At 39.5% G+C, this 20,156-nt stretch overlaps 1 protein-coding gene across 3 annotated transcripts in view; it reads right to left on the reverse strand.

Annotated features, from left to right (window-relative positions):
• Positions 1–90: 90 nt before the first annotated feature.
• Positions 91–20,156, reverse strand: part of kmt2bb (lysine (K)-specific methyltransferase 2Bb) — a 34,394-nt gene continuing 14,328 nt past the window's right edge. For all 3 annotated transcript variants that reach the window (XM_062063184.1, XM_062063186.1, XM_062063183.1), the window contains exons 15-36: positions 20,019–20,136; positions 19,805–19,918; positions 19,374–19,558; positions 19,158–19,259; positions 18,937–19,047; positions 18,700–18,776; positions 18,353–18,576; positions 17,466–17,569; positions 17,220–17,357; positions 16,761–16,919; positions 16,555–16,672; positions 16,399–16,477; positions 16,154–16,314; positions 11,533–11,700; positions 8,461–11,446; positions 5,659–5,759; positions 5,375–5,512; positions 5,030–5,282; positions 4,727–4,834; positions 4,528–4,611; positions 2,601–2,730; positions 91–2,509 (exon numbers count right to left, since the gene is read on the reverse strand). In XM_062063184.1, the coding sequence (XP_061919168.1) occupies positions 2,234–2,509; positions 2,601–2,730; positions 4,528–4,611; positions 4,727–4,834; positions 5,030–5,282; positions 5,375–5,512; positions 5,659–5,759; positions 8,461–11,446; positions 11,533–11,700; positions 16,154–16,314; positions 16,399–16,477; positions 16,555–16,672; positions 16,761–16,919; positions 17,220–17,357; positions 17,466–17,569; positions 18,353–18,576; positions 18,700–18,776; positions 18,937–19,047; positions 19,158–19,259; positions 19,374–19,558; positions 19,805–19,918; positions 20,019–20,136 (5,934 nt within the window). In that variant the 3' untranslated portion in view covers positions 91–2,233. The remainder of the gene's footprint in view (positions 2,510–2,600; positions 2,731–4,527; positions 4,612–4,726; positions 4,835–5,029; positions 5,283–5,374; positions 5,513–5,658; positions 5,760–8,460; positions 11,447–11,532; positions 11,701–16,153; positions 16,315–16,398; positions 16,478–16,554; positions 16,673–16,760; positions 16,920–17,219; positions 17,358–17,465; positions 17,570–18,352; positions 18,577–18,699; positions 18,777–18,936; positions 19,048–19,157; positions 19,260–19,373; positions 19,559–19,804; positions 19,919–20,018; positions 20,137–20,156) is intronic.

A 20,156-nucleotide genomic window follows, 5' to 3' on the forward strand; every position in this document is an offset into this window, starting at 1 on the left:
AGTACAAGGTGCACATGATATGACTTGAAATACCACATTAGCCATGGATTAAAAAAAACAATAAAAAAAACATACATAAATGTGATGAAACATTTCAACATCTTTATTTAGGCAAATAACATTATAAATAAAAAAAAGTGCATAGAAAAAATTAAACCGGTTTAGAAATACGTATACAAATATTTACAAACTCAGGGTTTATTTGTACATGGTAACAAAGACATAAATTTAAAGATCACATTTTTTCTCATTTTTGTCTTTAACACTTACTTTAAAATAACCCTACTATATATATATATATAGATATATATATATATTTATATATTTTTGTGTATAATATAACATAGCTTTCTGAACAGATTTGGGCAATATCCACTGGATTTTTTTTTTTTTTTTTTTTTTTTTACAGGTTTGACCAGAGCTTTGCATCCTTCATTGCAAACACACACGCACCTAAAACAACACAAACAGACATACTCGCAAACATACACCAGCTCTGCAGACATTAAAACAGAGTTATCCTCTGTTTTTGCATCAGTATTCCCAAACATCTGTTTAAACAGCTGAGGTAGAATCCTTGCAATGAGTTGGGAGTGACTCTGTTTTTTGTTGTTGTTGCCAGCCAGGTGATTGACACTAAATAATCTGGGCTCCATCCCAGTGATTGGACATGCAAAATGACAGATTTCAAAAGTAGAAACAAATATGATCCCATTGAAAATATGTTTGGAGAGATAAGGTACAAGGGGAGGGAAATATCATCACGAGTTTAAAGAGGCAAACAGTGCTTGCTTTTAATTCTAAGACCGTCAGTTATTTACCGTGACATCAAAAAAAATTAAATTAAAATAAAAAATATTTAAAAATACCTAATTCCAAACAATTCCGGTCACAAAAAAGGCCATGAATGTATGACACGATTGCTTCAAAGGAAAAATTCAAGTAGATCGGTGAAACAAAGGACATCACTTGTAAACAAAAGGGCACTACAAATGAAGCTGTACATCCGCCACCATTTATACAAAGAGCAAACTTTCCACCAATAAATGTAAAAATCAAAAATTTGAATAAATATCACGACTCATTTCTTAACAGTGTGAATTCAATTAACCGTATTAATGACAGTACTTAACATCGACTAAGAACAACAATTCAATATAATTTTTGACTTAACGAAGGCTTGTGATCCCAAGTGCTGCATCTAGTGCGCTGTTCACAACAAGCCTGGTGCAGGAGCTAAATGCACACGCTCAGTGGCAATTTATACCAGCACTCTCCCTGATTTAGAATTCAACAGTAGCAGGAAATTTGCAAGCTGATAATTTACGAGGGCCACCAAAAAGTCCTATTGGAATCGGCAACCAGCAGCAACCACGGGCGGAATAAAACATTAACTTTAAAAATTGGGATTCATTTCTCTTACTTTTTGGTATGGATGGGTTGCTACATATTCTATGCATCAAAAAATATAGTTCTCAAAGATGCATTTTTTGTTTTCAATTTTGAACCTAAAACAGAAGGCGATGACTAAAACAAAAGTTAAGTACTGCTAGAGTGCATTAGTTTTAACATAGCAGGGCAGCCAAACAAACCCTGATCTGGTAGGACATCTCAGTCAAAGATGTTAAATAGACAGCAATGTTAGCACCATGGTTAGCTTCTGATTCTGAAAAAAATAATATAAAATCGATAAAAGAAAGTGTCCACCATAAGAGAATGTAAAATAAGGTTAAGGTGAATATATGGCTCAAGAACTGACCTCACCACAACACAAATGGGGCAATAATGTGATTACACAGGTGCTAAAGAAAGATAACCCCTCCTCCAGAAATTACTAAATTATAAGGAATCTGTCAAAGCAGAGTATTACAATTTCAGCAACAGATAAGGCTTGACATATGTCGAAGAAATGTGGTTGGGGTCATCCACAATGAACTTGGAGCCCCTGCCCGAACATCATACTGCTTTAGAAATCATTGTGTTCTCTCGTGTGGCGACCCTGCTGAACCAGGTGTATATGACAAGGCAGCCTTAAGGGGAGCTTTCAAACACGTGTCAGAGTCAGATATGCTCTTCTGGTTGCCCGCACATCGAACACTGTCAACTAGTCTCCGTAGTGGCTAATTCCTATGCTGTGCTTAGTGCCTTCCACATTTTGGAGCTCCATCCAGTGCCACCTTAATTAAAGGCTTTCTAGTTAACGAGATTAATTCCGTATCAAACGAGCGATCTCTCAGTTGAGGAAGCGCCGACATCGCCGCGCCCCACAGTTACAATTGAGCTTGTTGCTGGCGTCCTCGATGGGAAACTTGTAATCATACGTGAGCTCCTCTCCCCTGTAGATCTTCCTCAAAGCGAAGATGACGATATGCTTGCGGCCCTCAACATTGATTACTCGCGAGTAGCAGTTGGGCTCACACGAGTGGTTGATGAATCTTGCCGCGTTGCCGTGCATGGTTGCGTCCACCACGTCAAAATCGTCGATGCGAAACATGTAACAGCCAATACCCTGACAAAACAGAGCAAAACATAAGGATTTGGTCTTTTTCCCTTATTTACTATACATAAAGTGAAACAAAAAAAAGTAATGGAAGACCGACCTTGCCATCGTAGTACTTCTCCCTTTTGTCAGTGAGCACAGCTCGAATGACAGTGCCAGCGTACTCAATCACCATCTCGCCTGCTTCAATGTTTCTCTTGCAGAAGAGTCCACGCCCATGGATAGCAGACCTATACCATAGGAGGGTGGGGGTGTCAGGGATCAGATGATCTCACCGTAAAACAGTCTGTTGGAGGTAGGACTTTCAACGCCTAAGAAATATGTAGCCAAAATGTCCACTAGAGGTCACTGTGGCTTAAAAGGGTTTAACTCATTATTTGCATGGGTTTGAGCAAGTCAAAACATTTATTTGAATAATGTTTCAACAATAATGGCAACAGTGCCAATAGAGCCAGGCAGCCTCAAGTATATACACCCACCACTTTAGGGAGGGCAGTGTTTTAAAAAAGCAGATTTTATCATTTTGTCTTGGCAAAACAGATAATCTTGCTGATAAATAAACATTGATTGATTGATTGAAGTGTAATGTTAGCACTTTAACTCACGTTGCTAAGCTAGTGTTAATGTTTGTATCCTCCCGTTCCACTCCTAATGTTATGTTGTTGTTTTTGATTTATGGCATTCATTATGTTTCACTAGGCATGAGAAAACTGGCTAAAACTGCACTGATTGCATCATTACCTTTGCTCAGAAAATTGTGTTTTTGTTACCTTAAGCTAGCCTGTTTATTGATTAGTATCCGGGCAACGTTTTTCAAATTATTTTTAAATATCCATCCAACCATTTTCTATAATACATCTTGGATTTTTTTTTTAAATGACAGGTAGGTAAGGTTAATTTTTTTTTAATAGGGATGTGCCAATTGATAGGCAACCGATCAGTATCGGCCGATTTACGTGAAAAAGTATACGAACGCCATTGCGGATTAATGCCTTTTAACGTCGACCACAAATGCAGATGCTCTCTGGCTGACATAGTTTTTTTTAAAGTCCCTGCACCGACAAGTAGCAAGCAGCTAATTACGCATCTCCATTCAGTGTGGAGCCGTCGAAACATTACTAGACAAAAATATTAATGTAGATCGGACTGCCGATATTATCGGCTGATAAATGCTTTAAAATGAAATTTCGGAAGTTATCGGTATCGGTTTCAAAAAGTAAAATTTTAACTTTTTAAAACGCCGCTGTACGGAGTGGTACACGGACGTAGGGAGAAGTACGAGCAGTTGCGTCTCCCAGTCATACTTGCCAACCCTCCCGATATTCCCGGGAGACTCCCGAATTTCAGCGCCCCTCCCGAAAATCTCCCGGGGCAACCATTCTCCCAAATTCCACCCAGACAACAATATTGGGGGCGTGCCTTAAAGGCACTGCATTTGCGTGCCCGCCCAATCACATAATATCTACGGCTTTTCACACACACAAGTGAATGCCAAGCATACTTGGTCAACAGCCATACATGTCACACTGAGGCTGACCGTATAAACAACTTTAACACTGTTACAAATATGCGCCACACTGTGAACCCACATGTCCCAAATTCCAAGCTGCTGTTTTGAGGCATGTTAAAAAAAATAATGCACTTTGTGACTTCAATAATAAATATGGCAGTGACATGTTGGCATTATTTTCCATAACTTGAGTTGATTTATTTTGGAAAACCTTGTTACATTGTTTAATGCATCCAGCGGGGCATCACAACAAAATTAGGCATAATAATGTGTTAATTCCACGACTGTATATATCGGCATCGGTTGATATCATAATCGCTAATTAAGAGTTGGACAATATCGGAATATCGGATATCGGCAAAAAAGCCATTATCGGACATCTCTAAGTAAAACCAAACTAAATATTAATACATTAAAAAAATTAAATACAAACGATCAATAAAAAATACAAACAAATATCAAACAATAATCATTCTAAAAGATTAACATTATTTCGCAGATTAAATTCAGAGCTGACCTGTACACGCCGACAGCTTCTTTCGATGTCCTTTCCAAGTGTCTGAAGCGCATAGCCATTGGCAACTCCAAACTAGTGGCCCGTCTAAACAAAAGCCAAAAATAAAATCAAGTCCTTTTTTCAGCAAAAATATCAAGTACATTTCCAGTTATAAGCATTGTCAAGGAAAGTCAGGCTAATGTTTTAAACGTAATCTGACCTTGTGGACTTTAAAAGAACATCGTCTTCCTCATCGTCATAAGGCCCAATGTCGGGAAGCTGCCTATGCTGAGATGCCAGGAAGTTGAACATGTCAAATGTAGACTTCCTGTTGAAATAAAGTGTTTGAGACTTGAGTTAGTATTTTATTTAACTCATACTCGAATCTCAAAACCAGCGCTTTGATGTGGTTATTTTTAAAATACTGCCATTGATCGGCACGTAGGCTACGCCAAAACTTGTGCACACACAACTTTTGTCCTGTTGAATTCTGTAGTTCATAAGCAGCTTCTTGTGCACAAACCTAAGGTATAGCTCCGACCGGGCACAGCCAGTGGAATTGACAGGCAAGTCATCTTCCGGGCTGAACTGCTTGAAGAAACGGAAGAAGTGAGGTTGACAGTGTTGTGCTCCTTGAAGTTGCTCCAGCAAGAAGACCACAGCATCGTGGACCAGACCAAGCATTCGGGCGCCGGTCATTCTCTGAAAAGCCAGAGGTCTCAACTTTGCCATTGCTCGCGCTTCCTGAACCCCATCTATTACTGCTTTCCAAGCCACTAGAGGTAAGGATGAGAATGTAGTGTGTCAAATAACAATCCAACTAATGGGTAAGTTGATTACAAAAATCAACACACTCTATGAGACTCACCCTCAATAGTGTCTGCCTCGACACTGAAGCCATCATCACTGCTTATCTCGAATCGCAAGTGTGGCTGATCTTTGTTTTGTAAACATTCTTTGTCATCATCAGATGTTGATGATTCATCATCTGAGGTGGAGGTAGAGCCTAACAAAGGACAATTGACTTATTCTTCTCGCTTAACAACAAACTATAAGTTTACAAAAAGTTATTAAAAACTAATTGTGCATACAAAAAGGAACACATACAGTAACATAGCAAAATATGAAAAAATTAACAAATAAAAAAGGTACCAGAATATTTCTTCCAGTCAATGAGAGTGCTGTGTCCCACTGAATCCCAAGCCTGCTGCTTGCCATGTTCACCCCAAGGCAGACCATCCCACGGTTCAGAACTGAAAGAAAGGACATGAGTGACTGGACTGTACTGGACATGTCATCTCTTTGCATTAATTAAAACCAAATTTCATATAAATAATGTGCATGGTAGGCACATAGTCCTAAAATGTGCTTTTTAACAGATTTTTCCCATGCTATTGATGCTGTTCATCATTTACACTGTATTTCCTTATTAGAAGAATTGCAGTTTATGTACTTAGCTGCAGAGACTACTTGACATCTAACAAGGCAATTATTAGAAGACAGGTAACAGAGCAAATGTAGCGAAACCTCACGAAATTTGGCAAGCTGGAGTGGGGTAGATTAATCAAAACCATACATAAAAGTAAATACTGTGAAGCAATCACAAGGGATATGTGTTTTGGTAGGTACTGCTGTATTGGTTAGCAGATTTTCGTGTTATCATTTCTCTAAGCACTAACCTAATGATTGCTAAATGTAATTGTATAGGGAAATCCGGTTTTGTATATATGGTAGATTATCAAAATTAATGCTTGTTTGCCCCAGAGGAGAAAAACAAAGAGGTCTTTTTGGGGTGACAGTGGATGACATGAATGGCCATTAAGTAAGACGTTGATTATACCTGAAAAAATACAGTGTACAGCAGAGGTGGGACCAAGTCATTGCTTTGCAAGTCACAAGTAAGTCTCAAGTCTTTGCCCTCAAGTCTCGAGTCAAGTCCCGAGTCAAGACAGGCAAGTCCCGAGTCAAGTCCAAAGTCAAGACTAGAAAGTCTCAAGTCAAGTCCCATGTCCTGCATTTTGAGTTTCGAGTCCTTTCAAGTCCTTTTAACCACAGACTAATATTTTTACACAGATTGTGTATGCTTTTAAGACGCTGTATTTATTTATTAAAACAAGTGCATTTGAAATTGCAGGAAAAAAAATAGTGCTGACATTGCAATTCATAATAGCACTATTAACCAGTCATTTTAATAGTTTAAACAATTTTAAACATTTAACTCATTCCTTTACAGAATAAACACATTTGCAAAAACCAACATTAACATACTATTGGTTGTATTTTATGACAATAACATTACCACAAAGTTGAGAAGGAGCAAAGATCTTTAATATTTGTATGTGAGAATCACAAAGAAATCTTCTGGGGGAGGATGACGCCCCTAAAGGGGTTTGGTTTACAAACTTTCAGCCCCACCTAAAACAAAATTCACCAGCCGCCACTGATTATGATGCATTCTCATTTTAGGCAAAGTATAAGACAATACTTTCTTAACAGTATAATTGTAACCAGGAATAAGTCTTCAAGTAACAATATTCAAATACTAACATTGTTGGGTAAGACAGCATTTGGTTTTATTCTGAATCCAGTGAAACAGATTGGTGGTTTTAGCTGATATAAAGACTTTCAGGTGTTTATATATGTTTAAGTATTTGGCAGACGCTTTTATCCAAAGTGACATACATAAAAAAATAGATATAAAACAATGACTGTAAACATGATCATTTAAGGGAAGAATGTAATACAAAATATCAATACAAAGTGTCAAGACAGAATAAACTCTCTGCTGCTGCAGCAACAGAGTTACAGTCTATAGGTCCCTAAAATATATAGATATCTAATGTATTCATACATTGTTTATGTAGGATATACGCATGTATATATAATCTAATCATATTGTTTCTTCAACTTAAAAATAGCTGACCGTTTTTTTCCCCCTTCTCTGGGATTATATTCCCAGTTTTGATCTCGGACGTCTGGTCACTTATAGCGTATAAGAATATTATATTACTGTTAAGCAAACTATGAATAATAAAAACGCCAAAACATTTGTCCGTTATCATAGCTACACGTATGACAAAAAAACGTGTGAAAATCAGTGGTATTCAGTGAGGTAAGATGAATTAAATTTGCTGACAGTTCATTGCTCCTGCCAAATGAATTGCACTGAGTGGAGCGGATCACCACTCCAAGATGGCGGCTCCGCGTCTCGTCTGCGCCAGTAGGCAGTAGCGCTCAATGCTGCGTACCCTTATAAGATGTCTATGGTTATAACGTTAGCAGTGAGTTTGCAGCCTCACTGATTTAACTACACAGCAAATAAAAGTCATGTTACTTAGCCAATAAACGTTATCTTACATTCAAAACTTACCCTTCTTTGTGCAACTTCAAATGTCGAACGAAGTTGGAAGTTGTTGCGTCTCCGTCTGTAATATTCGAACTGCGTGATTTGCATACGGCAATTCGTTTTTTGTTGACCAAGTCGTAGTTTTTATACCCGAACGAAACCAACTTTGGCATAATTGTTTCTCACTGCCGCATTGTTTGACAACTCATGTTCGGTGGTTGTCCTGCAATTGGATTGGATGAGAGCTGTGTGATGAAAACAACATAGATTTAATTTGATTGGCTGTTGTACTGACAGCACACACGCTGACACGCAGCACACACGCTTACAGACACAGACGTATAAAATGAAAGATACGGAGCGCTCCCAAATAACTTTTTAAGGTTTGGGTTTTGGGGAAAGTAGCAAGTCATGTCAAGTCAAAAGCCTCAAGTCCAAGTGAAGTCACAAGTCATTGATGTTAAAGTCTAAGTCGAGTTGCAAGTCTCTTTACATTTTGTCAAGTCGAGTCTAAAGTCATCAAATTCATGACTCGAGTCTGACTCGAGTCCAAGTCATGTGACTCGAGTCCACACCTCTGGTATACAGTACATGAAAAATAACCTTACTCTGAGCTTTCAAAATCGCTTAGATGCTCCTGCTTCAACTCATCCAAGTTGAGTACTCCTTTGACAGTTGGAGCCTTGATGCGAACTCCAGAGGCCCTGCTGGACGCACTCGGAACGTTTGGCCGGTGGTTCTCGTCCTCACTGGTCAGTTCAGAAGGAAGGAAATCCACTTTAGACTTCTTGGTAACAATACGGTCTGAAAGCGAAGATACTCGCTTCATGCGGACATGAGTGCGAGGGCAGGAAGCAGGATGAGGTGCTGGTTTGGGACATGGTGCTGGAGATTCAGGTTCAATGAATAGGCCAAGGGGCAAAACCACAGAGGAGGGGCTAAGCGCCCGAAGCCCGCTCAACTTGGGGGTGTAGTTGCTTGCCATTGCTTGGTTGATAATTGCTTCGGCGCTCTCTGCAGGAGATATGTTAGAACTCTTAGGTGACAAAGTAGACTGCCCAACAGTCTTGGATGACTTGGATTTTTTCGACGCACTGGATTCCTTTTTCTTCTTTGGCTTGTTCTTTTCTGGAGCGGTTTCATCTTTGGGTGTTTTTGCAGTTTTCCTTGGCTTTTTTACATTAACCGATGACAATGCCCCATTGGTATTGTGAGTAAGCAGCTGGGTAATTGTGGTGGGATTCTGATCTGGAGGAGTAGCTTGCCCGGATGTGGTTGACATCATGTTTGTAGCAGGAGTTGGAGAAGACAGGTTACCAGCTGCTGCTAGCGTGGCTGATAGTGCATTGCTTTGCAAAAGACTGGCAATCTGAGTGACGCAGTTAAAGGATGAGGAATTTGGATTAGGCAGCTGAAATGTGTTGCTCTCTGGGTTCTTCACAAAAATCTGCCCAAGACGGTTCACCAACAGGACATGCGGAGTAGGGTCAACATTTGGACCTCCCACTTCCTTCACAGTAAGAATGGCGTGGCCAGGCAGAGCCTGTGACAAGACTGGATGCTGAGGTTCTAAAGTGGGTCTTGGTGTACAAAAGTTAATTGAGATTGTGTGACCAGATGAAGCATTCTTCTGTGTGGATGAAGTGCTGTAGCCATTTAACATTATTGGGGCTGAGGTGGTTTGGATTGAAGCAGGGACAGTTGTAGTGAGTCCAGGTGGAAAAGTTACTGAAGCATTAGAAGAAAGAATGGTGACCGCTGTTGAACGTAATGGCTGTGTTTGTGTGGAGTGCATGGGTATTGAGATGTTACCAAAGATTTCTGGTTGAACACATGTTTCTGATAGCAATGGATTATTTTGAGGTGACTCATTTAACAGAGTCTGTGTCAGGTCTCCAACAGGACTTGGGGTGGTTAGTTTGGTAGATAAAGAATCCACTTGAACAAAAGCTGAGTCCTGTGATGAGGTTACTGGATGTAGTGTAATACTTGAGACTGTAGGTTGGGTGAAACCAGGCAAACAGGAATACATCTGCACAGATTCTGAAAGTCCATGAGAAGGGCATTGCACATCTGTTGATATTAAGGGGGAGGATTGAAGAAAACCCTGCAGCGAACCCTGAGCATTGTCAGCTGAATCTGCTAAGGAAGGTTCCACCGAGTTACCAGTTAGATGATTAACTAACACAGTACAGGCCTCAGCTGAAGACACGTGACTGCTGTCAGATTTTGGAGGTTTTGAATGTTCAGCCTGCTGGGACTGGATTTGTGTGGCCTCTAAAATAGCAACCATCCCTCTCAAATGTGGGGCTGTGTCATGCGTCTCAAGAACAATTGGTATTCCAGAGGCAGGTTCTAGACAGGAACTCTGTAAACTCCCTTCAGAAGAGGACTTTTTAGTCATCTTTGTCAGTAAGTCCGGCAGACCTTCATTTGTAGGATGCATATTTTCCTGCTTTGTGTCAGAGCATTCCGCGTTGAGTGGAGGGACCAAACCCATGCCATTAGGGTTATGGACTGCAGATAAGATGCTCACAGAAGAGGACTCTTTGTGAATGTCTTTGGGTGACAATTTGGGGGTCTGATTAAGGATTTTAGGGACTACACTGTTAGTTAGGTTCTTGGCTGGGATCAGAGATTTACCGGAAGCCCGGACTTTCTGGGAATCATCACTTGTTGAGATGCTTGCATCACTCTCTGTTCCGTCATCTACACCATCAAGTTGAGCCACGCTCCGGGAGGAGGCAGATGTGGGAGACTTGGAAAGATCTTTAGACCCTGGACAGCTAACAATAGTGCGTGAGAAGTCAAAATAATGCTCCATATCATCATCAGAGGAGGTGTTCTCCAAGTCAGCCCTGCCTGAGGCTGCTGACCGTGGCAAACTGGCAACAAGGGACTTTCTTTTCTGTACTTCTTGGGCTCTTCCCCAAAATTCCTCTTGATCGTCTCCTTCCACCACTATTTGTCCGCCACAGTTCATAGCCACAACTTCATTTAGGAGTGTCTCTTCAATCTCCTGGCCAAGAGCCACACTGGAATCCTTGTGGAATGGATTGTAGGGAAATTCCCCTTCATCCTTCTGTTCACCACCCTGGGGTGAAGTGCCATTTGCTGGAGAGACATCTTCCGGCTCTGGAGATGCTAAGAAGTTGTGCGGTACCTCAACAGAATCGGATTGGCCTAGATCGAAAGACAATCTAGTCCTGGGTAAATTCTGTATTGATGAAGACAGCGACAGACTTGGAGGTGGAAATGTTTCTGTACTGTCCTGCCAGGGAGACTGAGGAAAGAATGACGAGGCACAATGGGTCTTTGCGTTAACAGTGCAACGAACTGAGGAAGCACTTCTGCCCCCAACTGGACGGGCTGAATTTATCAGGTTGTCTGAACTAGCACTTGGAAACAGCGGGGAAGTGGAAATGGAAGCTTTCCCCGCACGGTTTGTGACTGGTCCAGTTGGGGGGCCCAGAGGAGGAGACATGCTACCACGCAGGCCTGCTGTCTGTGAGTGAGGGTTGTGGCGCCTAGCCCTGCGGGTCTCCTCCAGATCGCTTACTGTTAGTATGTGGTGAGGTTTTGTTGGGATTGCTCCTAGAAAGAAAAACAGAACTAATCAACACATTCAAACCGGACTTTATACTATTCTCATCAAAAGTACATAAAAATCAACACTTTACCTGGCGATGGCAAAGGTCTGGACATGCCTCCAGCTGGTCTCCTGGTTTGAGGATAGCTGGGAATCTTTGGCTTTATCCCATGGTCTGATTTTGTGGATGGAACCCTGACAGGCAGTTCCTCAGGTTGAGGATGTGATTCTGATGCATCGGTCTTTTGAGACTCAGATTCTAATTGGGAAATGCAATACATTAATTGTGGTATTCAAATATTTACAGTGAGACCAAAGATTTTGACAAAAAATATTGCAAAAAATGTGTCTCGGTTTTCCTACACTGTCTTGAATATTATCTATTCGTCCACATATCATTCTGCTAAATGAGAGCCCAAAAAAGGCATCCATGCGTTGGTGACCAAGTCTCTGTGAAGAATAGATAGCTGTTCTTGTAGCGTTGGGACACTATAGACAGATTTAATTCAGGGAATCTTTTAATCATCCTTACTAGGTGCATGTGGCTGGTTTATATGTTCATAGCACTCACACAGAACAATTTAAAACTCTATATCATTCACCTTTTTTCCTCATAATAAGCACTGGGCGCAGTGCACTGACGGGACGTTCAAGTGTGCTGCATATTTCTGGTTTTGGGGCAACCTGTGCTTTTTTCTATTGAATATGGCTTTAAAATAACGTTCCGGTACTCAAAAGTTGCAAAAGCCATAACTTTTAAAAAAGGTGGAGTAACACTACTGAATCCAAAAAAGAACTCGAGCAAAGTACAAGGGCATCATCTGTTACAATATGATTGCCATGTAAAAGTTCTTAGCTAACACAGATTGCAGGAGTAATTTGTAGGGATGATGTTCGAAACCGGTTCTCCCGGTTGTTCGATAAGAAAAGAACCGATTCCATGGACTCGAATCCCTTTTTGAGAACCGGTTTCCGTTATCGAGGCCACTATATTAAAGAAAAAGAGTTGGTTCTTTATTCAAATCCCTGGGAACGAATCCTGTCCCACAGGAAATGCCCTGTGGCACGTCCCAGGAAATGACGTAGCTCAGTCATTAGGCGGCAGATACAGAAAGCAGCAACAGCAATGGACCGGAAAAAACGCCTCAAGGCATGGCTTCATTTTACAAAAAAATACGACGAGGAAACGGCTATCTGCAATTATTGCCAGGCTTCGCTCTCATGTAAGGGAAGAAGTACAACAAGCATGTTGAAACATGTTCAGGCTGCACATAACTTGGAGGTTAGAGAAAGGTGTCATGGAGAAGCAGCGACAAAGCACGCCCCTCTTCAACCTGCAGCGCCAATTCCAGTGATAGTGCTATTGAGTAACTAACGGTAACTGTTGCCGGTTAATTTCCATATCTGCTCCCTCGTAGCCTTTAGGCTAAAATAACGTTACCTCGTACGTCAATCCAGGATTGCAGTAATGTTAGCTAGACTAACGTTACCTAAGCATAGTCAGTGGCCTTTTTGTATGCGTCTGATAACGTTAACGTTATCTTGTAGCCTACACCAGTGGTCCCCAACCACCGGGCCATGGCCCGGTACCGGTCCGTGGATCGATTGGTACCGGGCCACACAAGAAATGAAATTTTATTTTTTATTTTTATTTTTATTAAATCAACATAAAAAACACAAGATACACTTACAATTAGTGCACCAACCCAAAAAACCTCCCTCCCCCATTTAGACTCCTTCACACTCATTCGCACAAAAGGGTTGTTTCTTTCTGTTATTAATATTTCTGGTTCCTACATTATATATCAATATAGATCAATACAGTCTGCAGGGATACAGTCCGTAAGCACACATGATTGTACTTTTTTATGACAAAAAAATAAATACCATACCATGGGTAACAACAGTCAATATTTATTTATATTATTACATTTTTTTAGGGGGGTAACAACAGTCAATATTTATTTATAATTTTTTTTTTCTTATAAAATAAAAGTGAGCGTTTGTTAAACCAAATATTGTGTTTTTTTCCATACACAACAACCTATCTGGATTCGATAAGAGAATCGATAAGGAATTGGTTCGATAAGAGAATCGATAAGGAATTGGTTCGATAAGAGGATTCGATAATGGGCTCGAACTCGATAATTTCTTATCAAACATCATCCCTAGTAATTTGTATGTTGCTTTGTTTTTTACCATGTAAAATTGTAATTTTACTTTATAAACGTGGAAGTACAGATTACCTGAATTGACAATATTTCTTTTCGAAACAGGCATTCGGTTTTCATATGATTTGGTTTTGGATGGACCTTTTGGAACAGATAAATAACACAAACCGAGGTACAGTCCTACTGTGAGCCTACTGTGTAACTCATATCCTGAAATATATTTGTTAAATATCACAGGGTTCCTACAGGTATCAGTAGATCTAATGTAATGCTTTTTAATGCCATTTTTAATGCGACTTAAAAAATTATTAATGCCCACGTCCAAATCCCTTTGTGGGTATTAGATTAGTATTAGTATTAAATAGTCAACATCTTGCAATTGTCTGTATAAACACAATTGTCAACATTTGACAATGATAATCTTGAATAGTTGAAAAATTTACACAAACTGTTACTATCTAGTGAATTCAATTTGGCTCACAAGACTGTTTCATCTGATAATGTATTTCTATTTATCTATTGTTCCGCAGTAGTATCCAGTGTTCTGACTTTGTGCATGGCTGTAGACATTAGCCAATTAGAAGATTCCACTTGTCAATCATCACACTGTACCTTCAATCAAAATTATCAAAGGGGAACTGTACTTAAGCCCTCTAAAATCATAGAATTCTGATTTAATAGATCAATATAAAATACGTAGAAGTCATTTTCCAAATGTTATCTCCTAAAACATGCTGTAAAATTGAATATCCTCTAAAGGTATGAGTTATAATAGCCACAAACTGGAGGATTAATTTTTAATCGGGATACAAAATAAATAAATAAAAGATTTCATGGAATAATAAATACACATCATACTAGGAATACAAATGATGCATGTGTTTGGAAATGGATGATTGATTTATGCATTTAAAAAAAATACATGTCATGGAATGATATTTAGAAAAATGCCAACAAAAATAAACTGAGTCAACTTAACATCTTGAATAGATTGTATTTTGCACCCTCTCAAGTTGTTTAAAATAGGTACAGAAGATAGCAAGTTATGAATAAAGTGTCAGGCAGTTGAAGGAAACCGTATTCATTCACTGTGGGAATGTTAGAAAATTTAAGCTGTGGTCGGTTGTGAGAATTGCCTTGTTTGACCATTCTAGGCCACCGTAGTTCACAAGGGTGCCTTCTCAAGAGAGTTGCTAATGTTAGCTACGTTAGCTCATGTGTGTTGAACTGGAGACGGCTATAATAAAGGAGTTGTGTATGAAACAAGCTCAGCTTCCCTATTAACATGACATGGTGTAACAGTTAAGGACTACACGCCTACAGTGACCAAAAAATGGTAAAGTTTGGGCCCCCAGAGCCGTTTTGATTTTGCCGTCTAGTGCAGTGTATGCTATGGAGGCAGCGCTTTTCTCGTTTTGGGACCTTACAAAAGCTCTTGTATCCAGTTTTAAAGCCAGAGCCGAAGAAAAGAAACATACAGACAGACGTAGCGATTTATCAATGACCGCAAAGTTCTTAAGTTAATTTTCATGCATCGTTTGATGGATTGATGTATTGACTATTGGCCTACAATTGTATTACATTTTCATTGCCTCTGGACATTGCATTTACCGTATTTTTCGGATTATAAGTCGCAGTTTTTTTCATAGTTTGGCCGTGGGTGCGACATATACTCCGGAGCGACTTATGTGTGAAATTATTAACACATTACCGTAAAATATCAAATAATATTATTTATCTCATTCACGTAAGAGACTAAGCAAAATGTCAGCAATCGTCACACACACGTCAACCAATAAGAATTCGGCGGGGGAGGGTCATGGCAGAAGTGCATTGTGGGTCATGGGATGCTAACTGCTATATGCTATATGCTACTGCCGTAGCTATTAAAATGGATCATTTCTACATTGGCGGTAACTTATAAAAACTGAACAAAAATGGCACCGAAAAGGAAATCATATACTGCAGATTACAAGCTGGACGTAGTGAAATATGCAGCAAAAAACGGCGATTGAGCAGCAGAAAGAAAGGACGCTAGCGGCGCATACCAGGAGCGACAATGAGGAAGAAGATTTCATCGGATTTAGCGATCAGGAGTGACAGATTGTTTGGTAAACGTATAGCATGTTCTATATGTTATAGTTATTTGAATGACTCTTACCATAGTATGTTACATTAACATACCAGGCACGTTCTCAGTTGGTTATTTATGCGTCATATAACGTACACTTATTCAGCCTGTTGTTCACTATTCTTTATTTATTTTAAATTGCCTTTCAAATGTCTATTCTTGGTGTTGGATTTTATCAAATAAATTTCCCCTCAAAATGCGACTTATACTCGAGTGCGACGTACATATGTTTTTTTCCTTATTTATTATGCATTTTCGGCCGGTGCGACAAATACTCCAGAGCGATTTATAATCCAAAAAATACGGTAATGCTTTTTAGTGCCATTCAAGGCCTTAATTTTCACAAAATCCATTTAATGACTTTAATTGCTTTTTAATTCCCCACGGAAACTATGTATCAAGACACGCACCTGGTAATGCACATGGGTTGTGCTCAATGGTGTGATTATCTCCTTGGTCAGGCATTTCTTCATCAGGTTTCTCTGGTATTGAAGGTTGAACTTCGCGGACTTTGCATGTGTATTTGCATTTTTGCACTGGATTGACCGTGCTCCAGTACCATCGTGAACACCTATGGACAAAGAAGGTGGGCTTTAAAAAGTGCTGTTCATGAACTTTAACATTAATAAAGTCAACACAAACAAAGATAACTTACTGAAATCCCACAGGAAACAACTTTCCTTTGTTGGCTGAAAGTTCTGACAGGACACCAAGTTTATCAATCTGTAGTGATCCTGCATCGAAACAATATGAAAAAGTTATCAGAAACATGTTGTAAAATATAAAGTAAAGAATAACAGTGTAAACTTACCGATCATGACATTTATTAACTCAGGCTCCAGTCCAGTTAAAAACTTCCTGCGGAGGCTGATGCCTTCAAAATCCACATACACTCGTCGATTGACTTCGAACTCTTGACCGGTAATCACCTTAACAACAACATGAAATTCATGTCACAATAAAGCTCAAACCATGTTAACCATATTATTTCAGAATGAAATGGGAGACAACTGCTACCTTTCCACTGATTAGATGTTTGTGTTTGTGGCAGTAGACCTTCTTATCCTCCTGGAACACACAGTGACGGGAGCGGGCACACATAAAGTGATAGTTGCTCTGACAGGAAGTCAAGCAGCAGCCTACTGTGGCGCCCGGCTGGTTGCAGCGTTCACAACGCTATAAGGAAAACATAATTGGTGGAGAGAAAATATTATTGGAGTTAGCAGCAATATTTAGAAAAATAATAGGAGCAAAAAGAGACAGATGAAACACTATATTGCCAAGCAAACATAATAATCAAAAGGTAAATCATGGCAGCTCCCGCCATCAGTGTGTGAATGTGTGTGTGAATGGGTAAATGTGGAAATAATGTCAAAGCGCTTTGAGTACCTTGAAGGTAGAAAAGCGCTATACAAGTATAACCCATTTGTCATTATCATTTATCATTTAAATCAATGTGTGTAGCAGATTACAAACCATCAAGCGACCCCTTGTGACCGCACTGTGTACATGTAGTAGAGAGCCATCATCCTCTTCAAACACCTCTGCTGACCATAGACTGCAGTTGACATGTGCCCACTCATTTTGGCCCAGGTACAACAACCTACCGGCGTCCTAAAAACAAAAACAAAATTTAACATAACTGTTAGTAAGAGGAATATTATATTTACAATGGTATCAGTGTCATCGTCAGAGACAATGTGTGTTATATGCACTCTTTACATTAGGTTTACGTTCTCCGTATTTTTGGCACAAGGAGCACTGTCTCTCATCATCTTTCGACCAACCAGTGTCTGGATCTGCTTTCTGCAGGCGTCCTTTTTTGCCTGAGTATATGGAACAAACAGTAACTTAAAGAGAAACAAGTTCAGATTTCAAGCTGCAAAGGATTTAAGTAATACGTCATATACTGGTACTTAAATGATAACAAAGTAATACATAAAAATAAAAAAATACAATCCACCAAAAAATTTCTTAATTTTTCCTAAAATACTGAACATAGAAAACATGAAAAAAAATGACTTGCTTGTTGATACTTATAATGCAGGTGGCTGAGTCTGCATTCATTTAGCACCAAAATAAGGGACCAATAGCTTATACTTTTTTTGGTGTGGTTACTACTGTTTACGTTGGTTTTGGTGTCCATTCCTGGTTGTCAACCCCTCAGCCTCCTGTATTTATTCATTCTGAATCATCAGAATAAACTATTTGTTTCATTTAAAATATTTTGGTAAATGTAATCTTATTTCTAAAAGGTTTATGTAATAGGAGCAGCTTTTTGTTGTGGAAAATGTGTTGATCGTTATGTCTGATATTTAATGGATGCTGACAAATACCGTTTGCCTTGTCAATAGGAAATCATGTATGTGGAAAAAGATGCATCAATAATCGCTTGTAATAATCGTTTATCGAATAATGGAATCGTGAGGTGCCGTAGTCCACACTGCATTTATGTTTGTTGCATTCTGTTAAAAGTGAAAAAAGATGGCTCCAGACTTTTATTTTGTAGAAGAGGGGCCAAAATAGCTCTTTTGATAGTTAAAGTTGGCGACCACACTCAGAGATAAATGCACATCTTATCAGCTCTAACCTAGCGTTGAAAATCTTACCTTTCGATTTGTGCCTGAAATCCCTGCGGTTCTTTGTGTGGTTCCAGCTTGTTGGCTCTGTAGACATTGGAGTAGTCATCTCTTCTTTTGTTTCAAATAAAGTATGTTCATTATCCTCTTGTAGGAGTTCCAGAGGAGACCTTGATAGGAGTTTGTTCCTCTCTTGCCACTGGGCATAAACATGCTCATGGGTGGGAGGATGAACAGCATGTGACAGCATCCCCCTACAATGAATGAATGAGACAGACATTTAAACATTATCCACAAGCAAGCAGTAAGCCTAAGACACATACTTCACCAGCAATATACAGATGAATATACACCTAAACCAATGAACCATCACTCACATAGGCAGTCCTTTAGTACGGGGGTTCCACACTTTTGGGTCTTGACTGTTAAACCAATTGAAGACTTCTTCAAGTAGCTTCAAATAAAAAAATACTTCAGTTAATACATTGCCAAAACAATGAGACATCTTAGCTACCGTAATTGTCATCAATTTGTATGTATTGAGGGGAATCAGATGCTGTAGAAATGCTGACCTATCACTGTTCAACTGTAAGAATAAAGAGACAAATAATTACCTTTAAATAATATGAGCGTGCCAGTGCAGTGGGTCTTTCCTCTTCTGGAAGGTCATCTTCTTGTTCAAGTCGCTTTCGTACCACTTGAACCACATCTTCATGGAACATTTTCTAGAGAGAGAAAAAAAATAGTTGCAATTTATGACACATTTAGAACCAGGTTAGTAAACATTTATCCTTAAAGCTCTCATATTTTTATTAAGATATGTGTGTGGACTCACCAACGTGGTATAAAGGCCTTTGTCAAACTTCTTGCCTACAGCTCGAAGGTCACAGGCTGGTTGTCCTTCTATTCCACTGTCAGGGTCCACTGACTTTTCACACTGCAGTAGAAACAATATCCTTTGTGACAAACTGTATTTGAAAATTTCTATTTAAATGTAATTCCAAAAAGTCCCAGAGTAATACTTTTTGACCTGTTAAAAGAGGGCACTCACCTGTGAGCAGGTAACAAGATGCTGGGTGAGGGTGGAAGACAGCAAGCAAGCTAGAACTTTCTCCACCCCGGATCGAAGCTCGATGTAGAGAAGTTCTCTCCAGGCACTGGGCTGAGTCACACTGCATGGCCGACAGGAATACACCACACTCTCTGGTAGACTGGACAGGATCTCATACAGTTCATCTGAAAATATGTACACAGGAAGGAAGAAGTTAGAAGATGTAATAAACTGTGTTCACATATATTTTAGCTTAAAATATGGTAGCTAAAAACAGAAAGAACATCCCTTAAAAGGAAAATACCATATTAATTACAACAGCTCCATCTACTATATGCTTGGGGTTTACTTTTTTAAAAACACTGTCTTGTTGGGGGCTATATTAATTTTTATTGCAACACTGCAGAGGCACTGACCACACAGAATGTTACCTGTTAGATCCTCACACTTGGCATGTACCCAGTGGTTACATGTGCCACACTGCATCATCTGACTGTCATAGTCATTGTCCTCATAGCACTTGAAGCAAATTGGGCAATAGTTACCTGATGAGATATGTCATTTAATTAAAAACACAACATTTATGTAATAACATGTGACAAAATACCTCAATACGCAGCTTCACATGATAAAACATCTCCTCACCTAGTTCATAGAGATTTGAACAGTCTGGACATAGTCCTTTATTGTGGTTCCAGTCTATATCCCAGCTCTTTCCTGGCGTGACCCCACAACTCTTACACCTGATGCATGTCATACAAACCTGCAGGGACACCATCGCAT

Source organism: Entelurus aequoreus, linkage group LG11, assembly GCF_033978785.1.
Source record: "Entelurus aequoreus isolate RoL-2023_Sb linkage group LG11, RoL_Eaeq_v1.1, whole genome shotgun sequence".
NCBI lineage: Eukaryota > Metazoa > Chordata > Actinopteri > Syngnathiformes > Syngnathidae > Entelurus > Entelurus aequoreus.